This window comes from Musa acuminata, chromosome BXJ1-1, assembly GCF_036884655.1.
Source record: "Musa acuminata AAA Group cultivar baxijiao chromosome BXJ1-1, Cavendish_Baxijiao_AAA, whole genome shotgun sequence".
NCBI lineage: Eukaryota > Viridiplantae > Streptophyta > Magnoliopsida > Zingiberales > Musaceae > Musa > Musa acuminata.
This window is the reverse complement of record NC_088327.1, coordinates 37,287,267-37,308,168: the sequence shown is the minus strand read 5'-3', so window position 1 is coordinate 37,308,168 and position 20,902 is coordinate 37,287,267. Positions and strand designations below refer to the sequence as shown.

At 39.1% G+C, this 20,902-nt stretch overlaps 3 protein-coding genes across 3 annotated transcripts in view; 1 reads left to right on the top strand and 2 right to left on the bottom strand.

Annotated features, from left to right (window-relative positions):
- The window catches only part of LOC135678421 (uncharacterized), a 39,977-nt gene extending 35,411 nt beyond the window's left edge, over window positions 1-4,566 (top strand). The window contains exons 9-16 of the mRNA XM_065191231.1: window positions 1,062-1,175; window positions 2,620-2,738; window positions 2,828-2,945; window positions 3,041-3,174; window positions 3,315-3,468; window positions 3,628-3,707; window positions 3,898-4,036; window positions 4,175-4,566. Coding sequence (XP_065047303.1) covers window positions 1,062-1,175; window positions 2,620-2,738; window positions 2,828-2,945; window positions 3,041-3,174; window positions 3,315-3,468; window positions 3,628-3,707; window positions 3,898-3,982 — 804 coding nt within the window. The 3' untranslated portion in view covers window positions 3,983-4,036; window positions 4,175-4,566. The remainder of the gene's footprint in view (window positions 1-1,061; window positions 1,176-2,619; window positions 2,739-2,827; window positions 2,946-3,040; window positions 3,175-3,314; window positions 3,469-3,627; window positions 3,708-3,897; window positions 4,037-4,174) is intronic.
- A 1,121-nt stretch (window positions 4,567-5,687) lies between these two features.
- Window positions 5,688-7,615, bottom strand: LOC103973251 (pentatricopeptide repeat-containing protein At5g15010, mitochondrial). Its single transcript, XM_009387757.3, has one exon. The coding sequence runs from the start codon at window positions 7,566-7,568 to the stop codon at window positions 5,862-5,864; it is 1,707 nt and encodes a 568-aa protein (XP_009386032.2). The 5' UTR covers window positions 7,569-7,615; the 3' UTR covers window positions 5,688-5,861.
- A 320-nt stretch (window positions 7,616-7,935) lies between these two features.
- LOC135678417 (DNA repair RAD52-like protein 2, chloroplastic) lies at window positions 7,936-11,840 on the bottom strand. Its single transcript, XM_065191219.1, has 4 exons — window positions 11,409-11,840; window positions 9,358-9,395; window positions 8,569-8,660; window positions 7,936-8,205 (listed from the first exon to the last, which is right to left on the bottom strand). The coding sequence occupies exons 1-4, from the start codon at window positions 11,741-11,743 to the stop codon at window positions 8,059-8,061; spliced, it is 612 nt and encodes a 203-aa protein (XP_065047291.1). The 5' UTR covers window positions 11,744-11,840; the 3' UTR covers window positions 7,936-8,058.
- Between the last annotated feature and the right edge of the window lie 9,062 nt (window positions 11,841-20,902).

Sequence of the window (20,902 nt, the reverse complement as noted above, 5' to 3'; positions counted from 1 at the left end):
TATGTTAATAATTCTTTTATTCTTTTTACAACTTTCATCCATCGTATTAGTTAATTGTGATTTTTACAATAATGCAACTGAGTAGAAAATAAAAACATCCATCATAATTACACATCACATCCATTAAAATCACCCTCATTGATCAAACAGCTTATTCATAATGACAAAAGTCAGTATGGTATGTAGTGGCACCTATTATAATGTCATTAGAAATCTCCAAGTAGACATCCTAGTGGTTAAGCAGCAGCATGCGCAGTCATAAGATCAGGAGTCTGAATCCTGCTGCATGTGTTGTATGGATGGAGTAAAATTTAGAAGAAAAAACAATGCCATGAAAAGCGTGTGTGAACATGGTGTGGGCATGTGCAAACCTATGCTTGTTTCCACTCTTTGTGCAAGTAAATCTTTAGACCCTTGGTTAGGTTGTTTGAAGAAAGTTCCCTATAGAACAATTTCTAGACCAATTATGCAATCCTATTAGGTGTAGTCACCATCATAGATCGTCATAGATCCTAGAATATCTCTTACCAACTTTGCTGGCACAGCTTCCTTTTGAAATGGGGTTATTGTTTCATCATTGATTTTCTTTCTTTTTTTACTGTAATGTTGCAATATTCTTACTTGCCATTTCATTCTTTCTCTTTCTATTTTTTACTAATCTGAAATGGGTTTTCTTTTTCTCCTCACTACAAATAAATGTGAGATGCTATCATAGAAGAAAATTTAAGCTGAAGGGCTAAACATTCATCTACTATTCTGCAGAGTTTCTTTACTATAGCTCCCTGAACTCATTATCCGATCGACTACAAATGACAATTTGTTGTTTTTGTTAATTGCTTGTCTAATTACGAGTCAAAATTATGAAAGAAATTATTTCTCAGACTTCACCTTTTTCACATGGTAATATACCAGTTTGGATCCATCATTTACTGCATAAAAGTTTGGCACATATTTTGTTCGGTACAATCATTACTAGCTTTTGTTGTGATGCTACAGTGCACATAGCCTTAAAATAGTAATTTGTCATCATTTTCCTATTTAAGCGTTGATTGTATATACAGGTGATCTTTGGAAACAGGTGGAGACATCTGTTGGGACAAAGAGAATTCTGGGAGCATATTGGAGGAATTGATATATGTTTGGATCCATCAAGCTTTGGCCAAGCAAATACACAGGTATAGTAAAAGGTATATATTTTTGGACTCCATAGAACTAGTGTATACTGTTGCTCAAATGCGTGGCTGAATGATAAATTTAGTAATTGTTGATTCCATTTTTAGTGGGCGCTTTTGGTATTACTGCATCTTTTGTGGGCATCTACACATGCTTGCAGATGCCCTTGGGATAATGGCAGATTTATACCAGTATAATGAGCACACTTCTCAGTGATTTAGCATTGTAATTTGCGGATTAGTTTGCAATATTGTCAAGTTTTTCTTTATCAATCTAGATAGTAAATCTTTCTAACTGTTTGTGGACCAATCAACAGAAATCATTTTCACAGAATTCTAGGAGCTAGATGCTTATTGTGACATGTCAAACCCCATATCATGTTATTAAGTGGAGATATAAGTTGGCAGTGGGCATTTGTATTTCATCATCACTGCACCCTTGAACTACCTGCATAGAAAATCCCTAGCATTCAACGTGGAAAATATATTGAATACAGTTAATTATTGTCTCTGAGAGCAATCAGGACTTGTAATAGTTGGGTTAAACATGGAGATTCTAGTCTATGTAACGGAAGAAGATTTATGGGTTAACCTGTTCTTAATCATCTTGGTAAATCATGTGATTGATAACTTTGAGAGGTACATTTAAGTTGATGATGATACGTGACATAGATGAAGTGCATGTAGAAGGAAGTTGTTTTTGATGTATATCTGAATTATAGATGCTCTTGATTTGCCGATCGTGAATATCCTCTTGTTATAGGTTAAATAATTTTTATTGTTTCTCCATGGTCGAGCAAAATTTGTGTTATTATATAAAAATTTTAAAAGTATATCAAATACCAGTTTCAGCAACCAGTCAGACTGGTATGGTACCGGCTAATTGCTTTGTCAATTTGTGTCATTGTCACATTGTTTTGTTTGTTTTAAAAGAAAAAGCAAAACTATAATATGGATGATAGGTTAGCAAGTATTTTGTCTAAAATGTCAGTCAGTGAACAAGGTCCTAGCAGATGATAAGAAGATGTATTTATTGTTCAAACTTTGATCAATAGTTGAACAAGCTAGTGCGTTTAAGGAGACATATTGGATGAGGCTTGGACCGATGGAGACTAGTTTAGATGGTAACTTTGAGATAAACATGGACGGCACTGGGACGATGGCCTTTTAGTTATGTTTAAAAGATGCGAGGATACAAGACACTGAAATAATGAGTCAATATTGTAATTTGGGAAAATTTTTCTAGGAACAATTGCCTCCACTATACCGAATGGGATGATGTTTGACAGATATGCTAAGATTTGTCATCAAATGTATTTTTCCATTGTTTTTTAATGAAACTTTTTTTTATTAATTAAAAATGGATATGGAAACTTTAATGATGCTGAATTTTGCAATGCTTTTTTCTTCAATCTGATGTTCACTCTGACTGACTCTAGAGTTACAGGCTTTTAATTCCTTGCTAAGGAAGTTGCAGAAGCATGTTTCTTACGGATCATCTGTTGTTGATTTGTATGCGGGGTCTGGTATCATTGGATTATCTCTAGCAGCTACTAGGAAATGCAGGTTGGTGCTCTGACTCTAATTTTGAATTCTACTTGGAAGTATCATACAACCGTAAGATATGGGGATAATAACAATTTGTCTTTTCACAGGTCTGTGAAATGTGTTGAGATCAACAAAGAGTCGGAACTTTCTTTTGAGAAGTCAGTCAGCCGGTTACCGAAAACCATAGACAGCACTATTAGTTGGCATAACACAGACGCATCTCTTGTATGCAGTGCAATCTTAAACCTTTTAATGGACTATGACATGATTTTACCAGCATTTGGAAACTGTTTAGTATTTGAAGATCGTTATGCTTGCAGGAACCTCTTCGCTGGCTTGAGGGTTCAGACGTTGTGATTGTGGATCCTCCTAGGAAAGGGTTGCATCCATCCCTAATTGATGCATTAAGGCATTTTGCGTTGTCTGAACGCAAGATTCGCCAAGCACCTGACGGGTACACGTCTGACCTTGGATTTCATCCTTTGAAATGTTAATTTCTTTACCATGGTTTTTGAGTAGCCTTCAAGCATACAATTATGGAGCCTTCAGTTGTTTGTGCTAAAAGTTCTCCAAACAAATTTGCTTTACAAACAGTTCGATCGTAAAGATGAAGGATGAAAAAAGGCCATGGATTCTGCGTGCAAGGGAAGCTTCTGTTCATGTGGAAGGCAAAACAACTTGGGATAAAAGCCAAAAGTGGCCTACCACTCTTATCTACATAAGTTGTGGATGGGAAAGTTTTAAGGAGGTACAGTTGTTTCACATTGCTGCTGCATTGATGGCGGAGATACCACTGATTTACTTTAACATGGAAGCATGCTATGCTGTGTTTTAACTTTTTCTTTCTTCTTTCCATTAAGAAGAGTGGTATTTTTTCTGATATTTTACGAGAACAACATTTCAACAGGATAGCAGGAACTTGCTGTCATCCAAGGCATGGTATATGGAAAAAGCTCATGCTTTCAACTTCTTCCCCGGTACTCAGAGGTAGTGACGTGTGACAAATTAAGGAGTCTCATGCTAAATTCTTAATACCTTGTCTACCGACTATTCTAGCTTTCAATATTTAAACCGCTTGAAATCTTTGACTTCTACATAACTTGGCATCATGTTTTTTCCTGTTCCACATTTAATATTGCACATTATGGATGCATACCTTCATGAAACACTACTGCAGCATTGAAGTTCTAGCTGTGTTCAAACGTGGTCCGCGGATAGCACTGGCGAAAAAGAAAGCAGGGAAGAAAAAAACACCAAGGTGAAGCCACAGTGGAAAATTAAAAGGCTGCAAGAAGAAAGTTTCTCGATTTCAAAAGGTACTTTTAATTTATGTTTGACGAGATGGGAATATGTGCTTCAGGAACACAAATAGAACACTAGGAGAACAATGAACCATCGTTATGCTGATATTTCCGATCTAAATCATATTTGCAATTTCCTGTAATACGTGCCAGGTAACTGACTAGGGAATCCAAGGTGCGAGACGAAAATTTGGGCCGGAGATGATCAAGCATCAGAACTGATCAAACAGGTCAGAGGAGATGAAATCACACAAGCAGTGCGGGGAGCTTTGAGAGCAATCTAGCCAATTTAGCTGCAGATGTTTGTGAACATTAGACTTACTGCTTTCTAACAATTTGTGGGGGACATTCTGGCACAAGGAAGGTGACATGTTCCAATAAGTAGAATGCAAAGCAAACATGTGAAGTGTTTTGACTTATTTCGGTCACATAATGAGATCATTTTGATCTATGTTGTATCTGATGAATAGACGGCCAGACAATGCAATGATTGTCACGCACAATGATTTTTTTTGAAGTAATCAAACATGATTAATTTTTTGTCATGTGCATCAAATATGTTTTTTTGTATTAAACTGCTTTTTAAACTGTGAATTTATAGCAATTAAATTCTCCTGTTAAAAACAGTAGCCGAAAACGTTAAGCTGGATGAAATCATCAGTTAAATATGCTGTATCAACATCGAAAATGATGGGGACTTTTCTTGTTTTATTTGGTCTTTCTCTCTGTTTTCATTCTCTGGATTCTAGTTCGGTTAGTACAGTGGAAATAAGAACAATTATTCTAAGTTCATAATTATTATTTGTGCTTCCTGGTCTGCAAATAGTCCCAAGTATGTGGAGGAGATGCTCCGAAGAGCCAGAGAGAAGTTGGAAAAAGAGAGGCAATAGTCCAATCCACTTGGCCCCATGGAATAAGAAAATTCATTGATGCTTGTATATTCATCGTTCACGATCAATCTTTATCATGAACTCATATTAAGGAGGAATCTCAGTCATTAGATTTCAGAAGATTGTGTGGAGAGCACACGGATTGATTTTAAGGGAAGGGAAGCGGTCATAAAAAGGTATGTTTAGGATTAACAACTCTGCCAATATTATCTTTAATCCTTCTTCATGAAGGGAAGGAAAGGAAAGGGAAGGGAAGGGAAGGGAAACTGGTGGTTTCATCTACATCATATCGTGGGTAGATTGTAACCGATTAAGAGAGAAGCAAATTTAGACATACCAAAAGGATAAGAAAAAAAAATGAAAATTCAAATGATACTAAACATTTTAACTTCATCGAGACATACCATTAAATGATCAAATGGTTTGATCTCACAAGAACATGTACTGCGGACTACTGTCTGCTATACAAATCTACTTTTGGCTTGCCCAAATATCTTACCACATTTTTAACATGATTGGTGCCGACCATGTAAGCCACATTAACAAACTTCTTCTTTAAGAATTCAGATCAGATTGTTGTTTGCCATATTATCTAGATATGAAATTTCGATAGACAGATCAAACCTTGATCTGCTCAGTCTGGTTCTTCAAGAAACATATGACCCAATCCGATGAAGCATGGAAGAACGAGTTCCATCGCTTCATAAAAGTCTAAATTCCTGGTCGCTCATACGAATCATCTTCTAAAGGTAGCAGAAAACCATCCGAACAGATAATTATTTGGAATGGAAAAGATGTTGTAATAATAGTAACATAGTGTACACATGCACAAATCACTAGCAAGAGTTTCATAAATTGAAGCTAATAATTAATGTGCAGAGGCTGTGGAATAGTTAAGTTGAGTACCTTTGAAACCGAAGGATACTTGCAGAGACTAAATATGCATGTCGTCAGCTATCGTACAGAGAGAAACCTCTCTCTCTGGTAATTTTTCTCGTTTCAGGCTGTTTGAAGTATTCTCTTCTAGACACACGTTTGTGCTTCTTCCCTGAGCTCCTAAGAGCTCTTTGCTTGCTTTCCAACTCTACCGTTGTCAATGGACTCGCGAAATCCTTACCAGAAAGCCATGCTTGGATCATCTCCTCAGTCTTCGGCTCGGGAAGAAAACCTTTTGCCTTCATTTCCTCGTAATATGCGGAAGCCTCCTCCAACTTGCCATTCAAAAACAGGCCGTGTATCAAGACGATATAGGCACTTCTATCGGGAGTCAACCCATTCTCTGGCATCTCATTCCACAGCCTAAAGACGCTCTCGTGCTGCCTCCATCTAGCCAATTTCCTAATCAACATGATGTATGTTTCGATTGCCGGGACGCATCCTGTTTCCTTCATTCTACGCAACAGCTCAAACGCATCTTCCACATTCTTTGCCGCATCAAAGAAGGCATGGTAGGTCCTTACACAAGGTGACAGCCCTCTGTGCAGCATTTCATCAAATAGCTTCCGTGCATCGTCAACCCGCCGAACCTTACAAAGTGGCCTTATCAGCGAATTGAAGGTGACCGCATTAGGAGCGACACCCTTATCCTCCATCGTCGCCACAAGACGCTTGGCATCCTCCACGCACTTTCCTTTAGCCAGAGCATAAATGACCGCATTGTAGACCTTCCTATCTGCCTGGATGCCCATGTCGTTCATCTGATTGAAGAGCTTCAGAACGTCATTAAGATTACCTGCTTTGGAGTAGCAGGAGATCATACTCCCGTAGGACACGACGTCCTTCTGGATTCCTCTTTTCGCCATGTTCTTCCAGAATCTCTTGGCCTCCCCAATTCGGACCATGATGTTGCACCACCCATTGAGAACGATGTTGAAGCTCTTCGTCTCAAACGGGAACTCCTTCTCGTTGCACAGAAGCAGGTACTCGGCGTCCTCCACGTTCTTGTACCGGGTGAGGGCGCTGAGAAGGCCGTGGAAGTCGTCGATCCCCGGTGAAAACCCGTACCGTTTTAGCGAGTAGAAGGCGGTGATCGCCCGCCCGACGTCGTGGACGGCGCAATACCTCCTGATCAGGATCAAGATCGTTTGAGGCGTGACGAGGGACGGGCCGCTCCCGCCGCCGCTCCGCCTCATCTCGTGGACGAGGGACCAGGCGGTGTCGAACCGCCGCATCTTCCCGAGGATGGAGATCATGGAGTGGTACTCGCGGACGGAAGGGGCGTACCCCGGCTGTGCCCCGGCCCACAGGAAGAAGGTGAAGGCGGCGCCCCAGTCGTTACGGAGGCGGGAGAGGACAGCGGCCACCAACTCCGGCGAGGCTTGCACGCCGCAGTGCTCCAGCCTCAGTCTGGCGGCCGCGTTGTCGGCACCGAAATCGCGGAGGCAGCCGATGACCTGCTCGACGTCTTGGATCAGTTTGCCGTCCAACTTCTCGGTCGCCGGTGCCGCTCCAAGTAAGCCGTCGTGGTCATCTCGTAGAACGCAATCGTCCATGTCATCTTGACAAAGAATGGGAGTGCTTTGGGACGAGACGGAGGAGGAGAATTTGGGAAGGGGGAGAGACGATGGGGGAAGGAGGACGTGTGGTTGGAGGAATCGATGGGGCAGAGCGGAGATGGGAGGGAGCTTCGGCAATCTCAACAGAATTCTTCTCCACATGGTGAGAGACTCTCTGATCGGACCGAACGCAACTAACCGTGACGTTTTAAGGTGATGATCGTCCGTAGCAGAGAATATATGCGAAACTCCGCACGCACTCATAGATATAAAAATATATATATATATGAATAATATTTTTTATAATATAGTAAAAATAAATGATTATAATTTAATTTTATGATAAAAGTTAAAATCTCTTTGAAAATTTTTATAGGATAATTTTACCTAGAAAAATATGAACAGGTTCGTGTTCTTTTCATCTTTGTTCATCTCTTTTCCTACTCTTTCAGTTTATATCTTATTTATATAAATAAATAAATAAATAATAAATAGTATAACTATCTTCTTCTATTTCGGATCAAGAACATGATACAACATCCAAACCTCGTCTCGACTGCATCAATTTTATCTGGAGAAGTCAGTTCCCATCCATGCTATCATCCTACAGTGCCTCGTTTGCATGGTAAAGATAGATGTAAACATTGTTCTTCTACACTGCCTCATTCTCGTGGTAAAGATGCAAGCCAAAACCGAACCGAGCACAGGCTTTGCAGAAGGCTACTTCTTCAGCTGCTGCAATCGGGTCCTCAAACTGCCCATCGCTTGAAGACACTGTTCCGGTAGACTCCCGGTGTGCCTGCAACAGCAACAAAGTATGGGACATTAGGACCTGATGGTTTGCATCAAAGAGTGCAAACCAGTCAGTTTGGATAGGGTAAAGTGCATGGTGACATTTTTCTGCACACCTCAAATGATAGGGTAAAGGGGGAACTATTTTAACTTTTTTCCAGAAAGATTTAGTGGATTGATATGATAATTCACCCAGATATAAAAAACCAGAAACAAGAAGCTCATAGGTCAAGTTCAAGCATTCCATTTTCTAATCATACCCACGTTGAAATGGCACAAGAAGCTGAAATTTCAAGGATGACATGCTATAATCAATCTAAGAAAAATTTGCAAAAGGGCATGAAATGAGAGCTGTTGCACAGGCAAATACCTCTCCATCCAATCCTCGTATTGTAACACGGTATACCACTGTCACATTCCCGTTGTCCGAGAATATAACATCACGTACTTCTCCACACCAGCCTTGTTATGCAAAAGAAACATGAAATCAGAAGTCAAAGATTATATTTTGGAAGATGCTTATCCACATTAACCCGATGAAAATCTAGATCACCTTGTCTATAGAATAGTTGACTATGAATAGATAATTACGCAGGATTGGCCATAAAAGAAAAGGACAATCTCAATATCCAATCATTGGTTTTCTGAATGGTGAGTAATATTTTACAAAATATCTTTCAGCACAATAGTAAGAAGGTAAATAATCAAAAATTACATAATGAGATTTTCGTTGGGACTTTACCACTTTGTTATTGTTGTATTAAATAATGGGATTTTTCTCCTTAGCTTCCTAGTATAATGCCTAAAAATTATTTACCAGTGACAAAAACAGATGTAGAAATTTTTGTACAATAGAAATCTAGACAGAACTTAGCATCACTTTGATCACAATACAACTGACAAAGGACACTGTATTGCTTAAGATTCTGCTAGACCGATCTAACTGATGAAAGTTCATTAAAAGATACTCCTGGAAACTTCAACAAGACAATTATGCCATGAATGTAAATTATAATACTCCACTCACAATCAGCCTTCCATGCAATACAAAATCCATCATAAAAATATAAGGAACAACCTTAAAATGCTCCAATTTTGTATGTGGCGTAGGAGAAAGTTAAAAGACTATTGCAATCAATCTTATATTGATTAAAATCACCTGGGGCGTAGAAGCTCAGCATTCTATTAGCATGATACCTACAAAAAAAAGGATCAACAGTATTAACCTGGTTAACTTGCCAGATCTAAGTAGCAGTTAACCCAAGAGGCGATAGTATACTGGAACAGCTTTAAACGTGAATGTAAGTGAAACAAAAAGTATTAAAGGCGACGTAAAATCCAAATGAAATGAATGCTGTAGGAGTTTTAAAACTTTCTTAACTTTATTAATCGAACCGAGTAATGGAATCGTGAATATTGCACTGTTAATCAGGTGATTAACTAAATTGATATTCGTAGTTTTGAAAGATTCAAAGTGTCATATCTTCCACTTCAAATTTGGGCTTATAAGAACTTATTTGGAGACTTCACAAGCCTCTAAGCCTAACTAGTCTTGCATAACTCTTAAAATTTTAAAGAGACAAATATTAGTTTGCACAAAGAATAACATTCTTAATTAATGTCTTTCCATTGGATAAATTACTGCTTTTTGCACACATATAGATCATAGTCACTGTGCATCATTAGTTAATTGTTCAAAGTCATCCTTTTTGTTTCATGAACCAATCAGTTGTTTGCCTATCAATTGAACAAAAATAGATACATAAGCACTTAATAAGCCATTAAATTGTCATCACTGATAAATGACTCAGTACATTTTACTTCTGATCTGAACCTTGTTGTCGAGATATGCCATTAACATAACAAGTGATTGGTACTTAGGTTTAGACATATTCAGCACTTGATGGTTCATGCCTATTTCAGCATATATGGGTCAATAATGTGCATCGATGGGTCAAACAAGATGTTTCATGTCTATTCAGCATATTTGTGTCAATAACGTCCATATATGAATCAAAATGGAGCAGAACTGGTTTGAACTTTTATGTTTGTGGGCCGAATTTCAAGTGTTTAGGCATCATTGTTATGAATCAAGAACATTTCGTTTCTAAAGAAACATAAAGGGTGGTTCTCACCTTAGAAAATTGTCCGCATCAAATACTTGAGCACCATCTCCACAATAACTTGAAGATGGAGAGTGGAGCCACTATTAACAAGGCCTCAGTCTTAAATAACATAAAATACTTTTTGTCCACACCCACTTAACAGCCATGAATTGATGCAATTCTACGAGATAACCACCAAAACTGGGCAGCACATAAGTCAATCTGAGCATGGACCAGGTGATATACTGCAAATTTGGGGTAGGTGGCATCTCATTAAAGATGGCTACAGGTTCAACCTTAATTGGTTTTGATCAACACCTTAAAGTCCTGACAAATTTTACAAAAAGTCATGACCCACCCTGATTAAAATCCAGAGCAGCAGTAAAGAAGAATAGGAGAAGCCATGTTCACAGGCTAAAAAGTAGAATTAAAAGGAGAATGAGGAGGCAGCAGCAGAGAAGAATAAAGTGTTTGTTTATTTCATCCCCCTTTCTGTTGCTTTCCTCTTTTTAAGTCGTTTTTGCCTCTGTCAGTACTAACCAGATAATACTGTACCAACATATGATCTAACCAGAGACTAGTATGAAACTGCTACATAAAATCAAGCTCCTTGATCAGCAATATCACTGGTTGATGTGGAACAAAACTCTCAAGTAATTATAAGAGAAGGATTGACATTGTTCCTACTTAATCGAGGATGCTAAAAGGAAACAGAATGTTGTTGAACTTAAGATGCCTAAACATACCATGTTGGGTGGCCAAAAGTAACACCAACAGGCGAACCAAGTGATTCGTAACGCTAACACAAATTCAAAGTTCAAAACTGCAACTAAACTAACGCACACAACGAACAAGAAAAGGCAACACAAGCCATGACCAACCCCATTCTGATCCTGACAGAGAGGCGAGGATTCCCATAGTTGACCATAAAATTAGGCTGCCGCCCAAAGTCAAAGTCAAGCAATCGGTGATCCAGGTCGAACAACATCTGAAATCTATGCTATAGTTAATGAAAAAGGGAAATCGACGTCCGGAAACGTTATGGATGGATCATGTAGGAGGCGAAGGATCAGGGAAGCGAGGAGAAGAACGAGACGAGAGATACCAAGGGATGGAGTTGTCGTCGGCGTTGATGATGTTGTCGGGCACTTTCTTGTTGAGATCCCGGAGGATCTCCTTGAGGGGGCGACAGAAGGAGGGGGTCAGATCGAACGGCACCACGTAGTTGGAGTTGGGCACCCTGCCTCCGCCGCCGCCGCTTGCGCTCTTCTTGGAGACGCTGTCCGACGCACTGGCGCCGTTCTCCAGGGCCGCCACAACCAGTGACACCGACGCCCTCCGCGGACGCCTGGCGGCCACGAAGGGGACCCTCGCGTCCCTGCCGGCGGCAGCGGGGATGGCCGATCGGGTACGGAAGATGGCAGCTCCCGTGGCTTCCATCCGCAGGCCAAAGGAGAAGGAAGAGATGATGGAGACACCGCTGCGAGGTCTCCAAAAGTCTGTCACGAGACTTGTCCTTGATTGTTCGGATCGATATTAAGGACGAGACGAGCGAGTCTTACCCCGAAGACTATAATTTATAGCCAAATTGCTTTTCTTACTTCAGGAACAGACACCCGACCCAGATGCCTCGTAGTTGGTATACATAGGTGGCAGGGACCCAGTAGCTTCCACCAGTTAGGGGGCAAAGATTCGTTTCGGGTCAGCGACAAAGGAAGCCAAAGTCTTTTCTTAATGTACAACCCTACCCTACCCTACCCTACCCTACCCTAACCCAGAGGGTCTCCCTCTCCATTTCAGAATTCGAAGTCGCACACGCACGCTTCGACCGGCAAAATTGCAATTCGCACCCAATCAAGTTGTCCCATGAGGCGAGGCGAGGCGAGTGGTGGCACCGGGGAAGCCGGGGCGCCGGTCTCGGACGTGTCAGCATCGACTCGTCTCCGACGTCGTTCGCATAGCCCGCGCAGGCGAGGCGCCTGGTTTTTCACCTGCCTCATCTCGCGCCCACTAGTTGCGAGGGACATCACATGCCGTGTGGGGCCCACGTAACGTTCCTGTCGCGGTAGGATGCGTAATAGCTACGGCGGGACGCGTGGAAATATTTACCAACGATCGATGATTCTAACCGTTTAATACGATGTGGTTCGTTTGAGTTGTTATGAGATGATCATAAGAAGGATTTTAATTTTGAATAATGTTGTTTGTTTCGTTCGGATGGTAGCATTGACGTTGACAGAGAAGAAAGAAAGGGAGAAAAAAAATGTCAAAAGACAGAAAAGAAAGAAAATTAAGAAAAAAGAAGAAAGAAGAAAACCTAAAGATCCGATGCGGTAACAAAACCTCGACGACATCATAGGGAAAAATGATTTTTTTTCTCCCAAGTAGATGAAATCGAGCGAGGCGATACATTTTTTTTTTCTATGAGAAAATTGAGCGACATCGTTTTTCTCTATTTTTTGCGTTAGGAAACCGAGCGACATCGCTCGCTCTACGATCTTCTAACGTCAGCAGAGCCATCATTTTTTTATTTTTTTTATATATATACATCGAACGGTGTACTGAAATATATCATTCGGTATACTTATATCATATCATATCGAGCTAAGCTTAAAACTGAAATACGATATGAAATTATAAATCTTGGATCATATATTGATGATTAATCCCAATCGAACGAAATCATAAACATAAGAGAAAGAAAAATGAAAGATCGTAGAACTATACTAAAATGGTAACCTCGTGAGAGGAAAATTCATTTAGTTCAGGTACTCAGCGTCAACTAGTGGGAACATAGTTTCCCAAGCAATATGTCAACGCACGCAGAAGATGAAATGATGTCCATACTCCCATTAATTAATGGTTTGGATAAAACAATGTAAAAGAAAATATGAATATCACAAATAATTTGTTAGATATGTGATTATTTGGATCAAGACGTGAACGGTTTTGTCCAGTCTCATACCACATAACTAGGAATATGTTCAATTAGCATAAAAAATAACTAGGAATTTGTCCAATATCAGAAAATATGTTTAGTTACACCTTTTTTTTTTATCGTCTCTAATCAGTTCAGAAACAATCTAACTTATGTTCTACATTTTTTTTTTCTTTTTCCAATTTTTAATTTAAAAAAAATAAAACTTACTTACGAAGGTTTAGATAATCATTTTTCTATATTTTAAGCAATTAGAAAGGTACTTTTACTAATTTCAGTCCCTAAAAAATTGAATTTATATTTTTAAATCCTACCAAATTTAAGGTGGATATTTGGGCCAAAAATCACTTGAGCATTATCGCAAAGGTTATTTAAAGTTTCGATAATTTTTTTTTTATTTTTGAGAGACTTACACTTTTAAAGCTCATCTTTTTTTTAAAGGTTTTGGTGTCTCAAGTCTAATGACCATTTATACTATTAGGAGAAAGAATCGTTGTCTAATAATAAGGTATCATCAACCATCTAGCATTTTGGGAGCAGATCAATGAACTCATTCTTTATTGAGCACTTACACTATAGCTCTAGTATCCCCACACGAGCAGCTATGAGACCAGCCACCTCTATCATATGGATAAGTATACAACACACAAGTCTGTCTGGTTATCTCGATGTTCCTCTCGAATAATCTATGACCAGGATTATTTAGGATCTGTGTTTAAAGATGAATCAGTCTCATTATCGTAATCTCATCACGATCTGATTCTCATTGCATAGATCCATGAACATCATAATATATTTATGCATCAACCAATATAAAGTGATAAAATATCATAATAATAACAAAAAAGAGTGCATGTTTTATCACACATGCCATCACTCGCGTGATTAGCTTGTAGGACACCCATGACTAGCAGAAAGAGTGGGGTATTTATAGGCCTCAAATGGCTTCAAAAATAGAGCCAAAAATAGGTCTCATCCTAGGTTTCTGGGGTCCTGACGGTACTACCGCCAGTACTAAGTGGTACCATTGCTTGTAGGATTGACAACTAGTGGTGCCACCGCCCAATTTTGGTGATACTATCACTTGACAACATAGGAGACCATGTACTAGTGGTACGACTACTAGTTTGGGTGGTACCATCGTCTAACACTAGAGATACCACCGTCGGGTCTTTTGAAAAACGTACACTTCATACATTCTAACTTATAGGTGGTTCCACTGCTTGATCTGGTGGTGCCACCACTTAACCTAACTATAGGTCACTGAATGGGCCTCCCAATGGAGCCAACTCAGCCTCTGATCAGGCCCAATGGGCCTATAATTGAGTTAGTAGGGTTACACCTAAAACTAACTTAATTTAATATCTAACTATAATAATAAAGACCTAAATGATTACAAGAAAAGAAATCTATGTTGTCCGACATATCATTAGTTCATCTAAACTCTATTTGAACTTCTAGCACATTGTCTGAACCTTCGACGTATCACTCGATCCGTCGGCATGTTGACTCCTGCAACATCTGATCTTGGCGCAATATCCAATTCTTCTATCATAATGCCCGATCTCTGACTTTGGCCCAACATCTGATTCTTCTACTTAAATCATTTTGCTTTTTCATGATCGAAGTTGGTCCTGCATCACTTTTCTCAAAACGCATATTAGATCGTAAACTCATCAATTGATTTCATCATCAAAATCCGAGATTCAACTATCTCCCCCTTTTTTATGATCATCTATCTTGTCCTCATCCGTTTTGTCGTCATCTCGCCACATCTCGATACATTATGATCATTTGTCTCGACCTCGTGGGTCCCACTATCACCTCCACGCTCCTATCATACCTCATTGTGTGATTATAACATAATCACAAGCACGTAAACCCGATAATAAATGAGAAAAATAAGGGTTCGCAGGCCCCAATAATAATAATAATCACATAATATACACACATACATCTCATCACACGATCCATGATTATCTGTCCACATCATACATCATTTGTACATATCACCATGTAGGACTACTAGATAATAATAATATTAATTAATTATTTTTTTTATAGTTTTTGGGGTACCTTACCCTAGAGAGCCCCATGCGGTAGGAAGTCCCCTATGTGGCTAGGAAACCCTAGCCGCTAGGGACTCCCTTGTATCCAGAAATCTTTAGCCATAGGGCTGTCTTGTGTGGCTAGGAAACCCTAACCACCAAGGACCCCTCTGCAGCCTGGCTGCATTCTGTCTATGGGCGGCCAGAACTATTGGCCGCTAGGGATACTGGCTGCTAGGGTTGCCCCTTGCAGCCAGGAAACCAAGGCTGCATGGGCTCCCAATGCCCAGGCTAAAAGCAGCCCTACTGCTCTCAACCTTGCTGCCTTTGGCCAAGCCGAGAGCAACAAGGTGTGCTCTCGGCCATGATTGCAAGCAACCTTTGGCCAAACTATGAGGCAGCAACAGTTGTTGCCCCTTTTTCTTTGTTTTGCATCAGATACTCTAAGGATAACATCTTGATTTACTGAACCTTTCAACCATAAGAATATATGCTATCCAAAATTTTGATTGACGATAAAAATGTAGTAAGTTACGTGAAAATAATTTTACGTGATTCAACACAACATAGTTTAAAAACCAATCGATCGCATGAACAACTTGGCTCTGATACCACTATTGGGAAACCTTAGGCAACATCACATGTACAGCAAAATAATATTAAAAATAAAATCCTAGATTTTTTAAAGAAAAAAGGTTCTCGTCATTATACGAAGATTGGTGCATAAAACAAAATGCAAAACTGAAAACCACACGTCAAGACAGATTTGTTCCCTAGGGAGATCGTATATTCCTATAAAATCTCAAATCTATAGGAGTGGATGAAGGAGGTCAACTATCCTCCTCTCTAGCGGTGATTCATATAGTAAATGCGACGAAGATGCTTCTCAAATCATTGCATGATCTTCCTCTCCACGCGCACCATGTGATAAAAAAGGGGCCAACCCTTTTTGCTGTCCACATGCCCCATACTAGGGCTACCGGTTGAGGAGGAGAGGGAGGGAGGAGAATTGGAGGTGGCAACTAAAAAGAGTCTAGCTTATGCCCCTTTGGTTCCCTCTTATTTATAGAGGTCTTTGTCAATTTAACCCTAATATATCCCCCGTATTAGGTATTAGACTTTCATCCAACTACCCAAGCCTCTTAGATTAGTGGATCTCTACACAATAATCTCTCATTAGCTCTTATTGGATCTTATCTATGAGATCCACTAATTTAGGGGCTTATTGGATATCTCATATTTAAACCTATATTCGTCGCAACACCTACTATATGCATGTGACCTTCTAGGCCTAATATCAAGCTAACTATGAGTCATACCTATCAAAACTCCTTCTAACTCAGTGAATTATTATCTCTTATAATAATTCACTCAACTCATCGACTATGAACGTACTATGCCACTACGTCATAGTCCCTAAACGATACAAAAGAATCCAATCTATTGGACCTGTTTGTCCTTAGTTATCATGTATCTATAATCTCTCATCTATCTAATATCTCAAAGACCATATATCGAGTATGATATGTGGCTCTCTAGGCTCAATATCGAGCTGGTCGTGAGTCATGCCTATTAGAACTCCTTTTAACTTAATGAATTATCATATCTTATGATAATTCACTCGACTCATGACTACGAACGTACTAGGCCACTATGTCATAGTCCCTAGACGATATAGAGAAATCCAATTTATTGGACTTGTCTATCATTAGTTATTATGTATCTATAGTCCCTCATCCATCTAATATCCCATAGACCATATACCGAGCATTACGTTCTCAGGCCCATACAGAATCTACTTGAATCTTGCTCTAATCGGATTCTCCTAGAGAATTCTTTCTCTCTTAATCCAAATGATCCTAGCTAGGGATTTACTTGAGCAAGGACATATAGGATATTTCTCTCATGACACCAAGAGTGGATAATTCTCTATCAACACTCAATTGCCTTCGTAAGGTTGGCTACCACTCCTGATGATGGGTTGTACTAGATTTAGAACATCTAGATCTATAAATACGATATCAAATAGCAGAGTACTCATACAAGGCATCCTTAGTATCTCAAGTTTAAGGACTAGATATATAACTATCTAATAATGATGTATCATTAACCATGCAGCATTCCGTGAGTGGATCAATAAGTGAACTCATTCTCCAATGAGTACATGCACTATATCCCTGATATCCCCACACAAGCAGCAATGAGATCAATCGCCTCCATCATATGAATGGGTATATAGCACACCAATCTGTTAGGTTATCTCAATGTCCCTCTTGAGTAACCTATGACCGAGATCATTTAGAGTCTATGTTTAAAGGCGAATTGGTCTCATTATCGTGATCTCATCACAATCTGATTCTCATTGCACAGATATATAGACATCATAATATATGCAACATATAACATAAATAAAAAAAATATAAATAATAATAAGTAAAAAGACAGCATAACGTATCACACGTGTTATCACTCACATGATTGACTTGCAGGGCACCTATAACTAAAAGAACTTTGATTAAGTAGAAAAACTTTGATGGTTGAAGGCCACTGATGTAAGTATTAATTAGGACAAATAAACTCTGATGAACTATCAGCCTGACTTTATTATTGAATCATTTAGTATAATTTTCCAAGGATTTTTTTATCCATCTATTGTATAGCCAAGAGGGAGGTTGTAGGCTTCTTGGAAGGAAGAAATTGATTCTGGAGGTAGCTTAGAGAATAATTCCCTCGTTGCCCCTTTGAGAGTCAATGGTAAAGTACAACGTATAAGAGAATCTATTATTTCGAACAGGGCCATTTGGAAGGTGATTATAGTTATATATTCGGTGGGTCAAACTCCCTTCGTATAGTTCTAATGTCGGCATTCATAATTACTATAGGATCGGCTCCTCCATGATGCTCTCGACAAAGGGAGACTTTAGGTATGGATCAGCTTTTTAATGTCCTCTAGCTACTGATATATCTCGAAGAGCTGAACTCATACATTAGGAGGAAGTTTAATCAACTAAGCGACTGACTCCTTTAGTCCTATCTCTTGGAAAAGATTATTGAGTGGATCGTGAGAGAGGAGATTTGGAGGAGAGTTATTCTCTTAGTGTAGATCAGACATAGGAGGGTACAATTCTACCATTAGACTAGGGATTAGAGTTGGTGGTGGAAGTGGAGCTAGAAAATGGGGAGTGAGTAGAGTTGGGTGTGGTTCTTGTAGTGTCAATTGGACTAACTATAGAAAATAAAGTGTCTGAAATACCCTTGTCAAGATTTAAACTTGCTGAGTTAGATTGTGGAAGATTTCAACAAATATAATTATGGTTTGGGCCATTTAAGCTATAAGTTGGGTGAGTGGTGGTGGATTAGTAGTCGAGTCCTAGAATAATAGATGAAAGAGTAAGGGATTAGGTAATTGAAAAGTGGGAGGAGTGATTCTAACCAAAAGACTAGGCTGAATCAACCTCGGAAGGATTGAGATTGGTGGGTTCAGTAATAGAGCATTTGACACGATTGGACTCGGACCTCCTTGTCAATTCGGCTTGTTAGAGTCGCTCGACCCATTGGGCTCTTCATGATTCGGCCTAGAAGATCATGCAAAATTTTCTTGAGACATCTTAGATTGTCCTCCTTTTAGTGCTAATCTATTAGTATGGATTATAGTTGTCCGAACTGGAATGATGATTTAGATCCAATCGATGTCCTTTTCGAGTTTTTGTCTAGGCCAATATTCATATAATGTCATTCCTACGTGATGAAGTCGAGGCCACTCCTAGCAAATATCTCTCTAATCGTCAATTAGTTCAAAATTTGGACTATTCAAATTAGTCAAACAACACAAATGAGAATTCTTGAGTCTTAGAGGCATACTTGAGTATCTCTTTTATAGGTGACTCTAAAGACCATTCTGCTTGTGATCATCGGTGGTTAGAAGGGAACATGTGATGTTTTTTTTTGTTGAATTATGACATTGCACCTAACGCTTGTGTTGACTAGCTTGGTCTAAATCGTGGGCACATTCTTTGAGTCTCATGTGACAATCATGGAGTTCGGAAGGTCGACGGGTAGACCACATATCGTCACATGCTGTTAAAGTACCTCTCAATCCGATCGTCATCTACAAGTCATATGTGATCGTCACAGTCTTTGAACGGTTTGTCTATCAGCCATGTGTCTATCTTGTTATTCTTTATCTATCAACTTCAAATTAGTAACAAATATTTATCTCACCGTGATAAGTGGTAAAACAAAACATTCATAGTTAGGCCCAAAGAAGACGTTTCATATGGAATTTCAAAAGGAATATGTAACCGAAGAACAAGGATCAGATATCAATAATCAATAAGGAGTCATCCTCCAATTATTCAATGGTCAAAATATTTTTCAAGATGATTATCCACGTACAAGCAAAGAAAGATAATGAAGTTTCTGCTCCTTCGAAATGACATTTAGCAGTAAGTAGATCAAATAATATAATAACCTTAACTAGTACTTGGTAATAATACAGCGATAGAAATATTACCAAGCATTCATACACTTGTAGAGAGTTGCAATACCTCCGGGAGTGTTACTATCTGTAGCGGAAGCAATCATATGAAGCCAAAAAAATTGTAGCCAGTGATGTACAACTTTAAAATCTTCTCCTATAAATCTACAGATCGCTAAACATCTACCATCCGCCTGTGACGTACTACTTTGCGGCGCAATACAGTGTCTATTCAAGTTCGTCGTTCAAGCTTGTGAAGCAAAGCCTTCTTCTCCTCTTCGTGGAAGGCCAATGAACATGATGAATATAGATATGTCACCAATCTAATAGATTTATTAAACGTTCCCATTTAATATTACCAATTATGCTGCAAACACCACGAAAAGAGCCATTTAATATTATGGCTTTGATCGTAGAGTGAATGTGCCGAGAAACTGCAAAGAATGCGACAACCTTTTTTTTTAAGATAAATTTCTACGTAATCATAGAAGATCATAATAAAGATATAATAATGACATCCTTATTTCTTTGTATCCTCGATCAAGTACTCAAATCATACAATCAGATCAGCTACTCAATGATGGGGATATAAACAGGAATAATCTTTGTATATTAACAAATACTAGCAGAGACACGGAATTAAATGAAATCACAATCAAATATAACACCAAGATATACATGGAAAACTCCTTCAATATGAAAGGTAAAAACCACGGGGCAAACTAGAGATAATCCACTATGAGAATAATGAATATACAAATCTCAATATCTTACCTTAAACCCTAGCAATAATCACAAGAGAACAACTAGGATATAAGGATCACGTCACTGTCCACGATATCTAAAACCTCCCCAAGTAATCACAGCAAGTGTCTACTATAGATTTGATCTAACCTGAAATGAGAATATAGCTAGATGATTGAGAATAGTCTCTCTGCGTTGTCCTTGTTTTCTTTCCTTTCTTTCTCTTCCTTTTCTATCTTGTTTTCCTCCTTTTCTTTGGAATCCCGTGGCTATCCTCTTCTCCCACGTTGCTACCCTCCTAATGTTAATTAGGGTTAGGTTAAGAGAGGGTGAGCTGTGGGCTGCCCAAGCCCACTATAGGCTGAATTTATAAGCTGCCAGCCCAACAACCT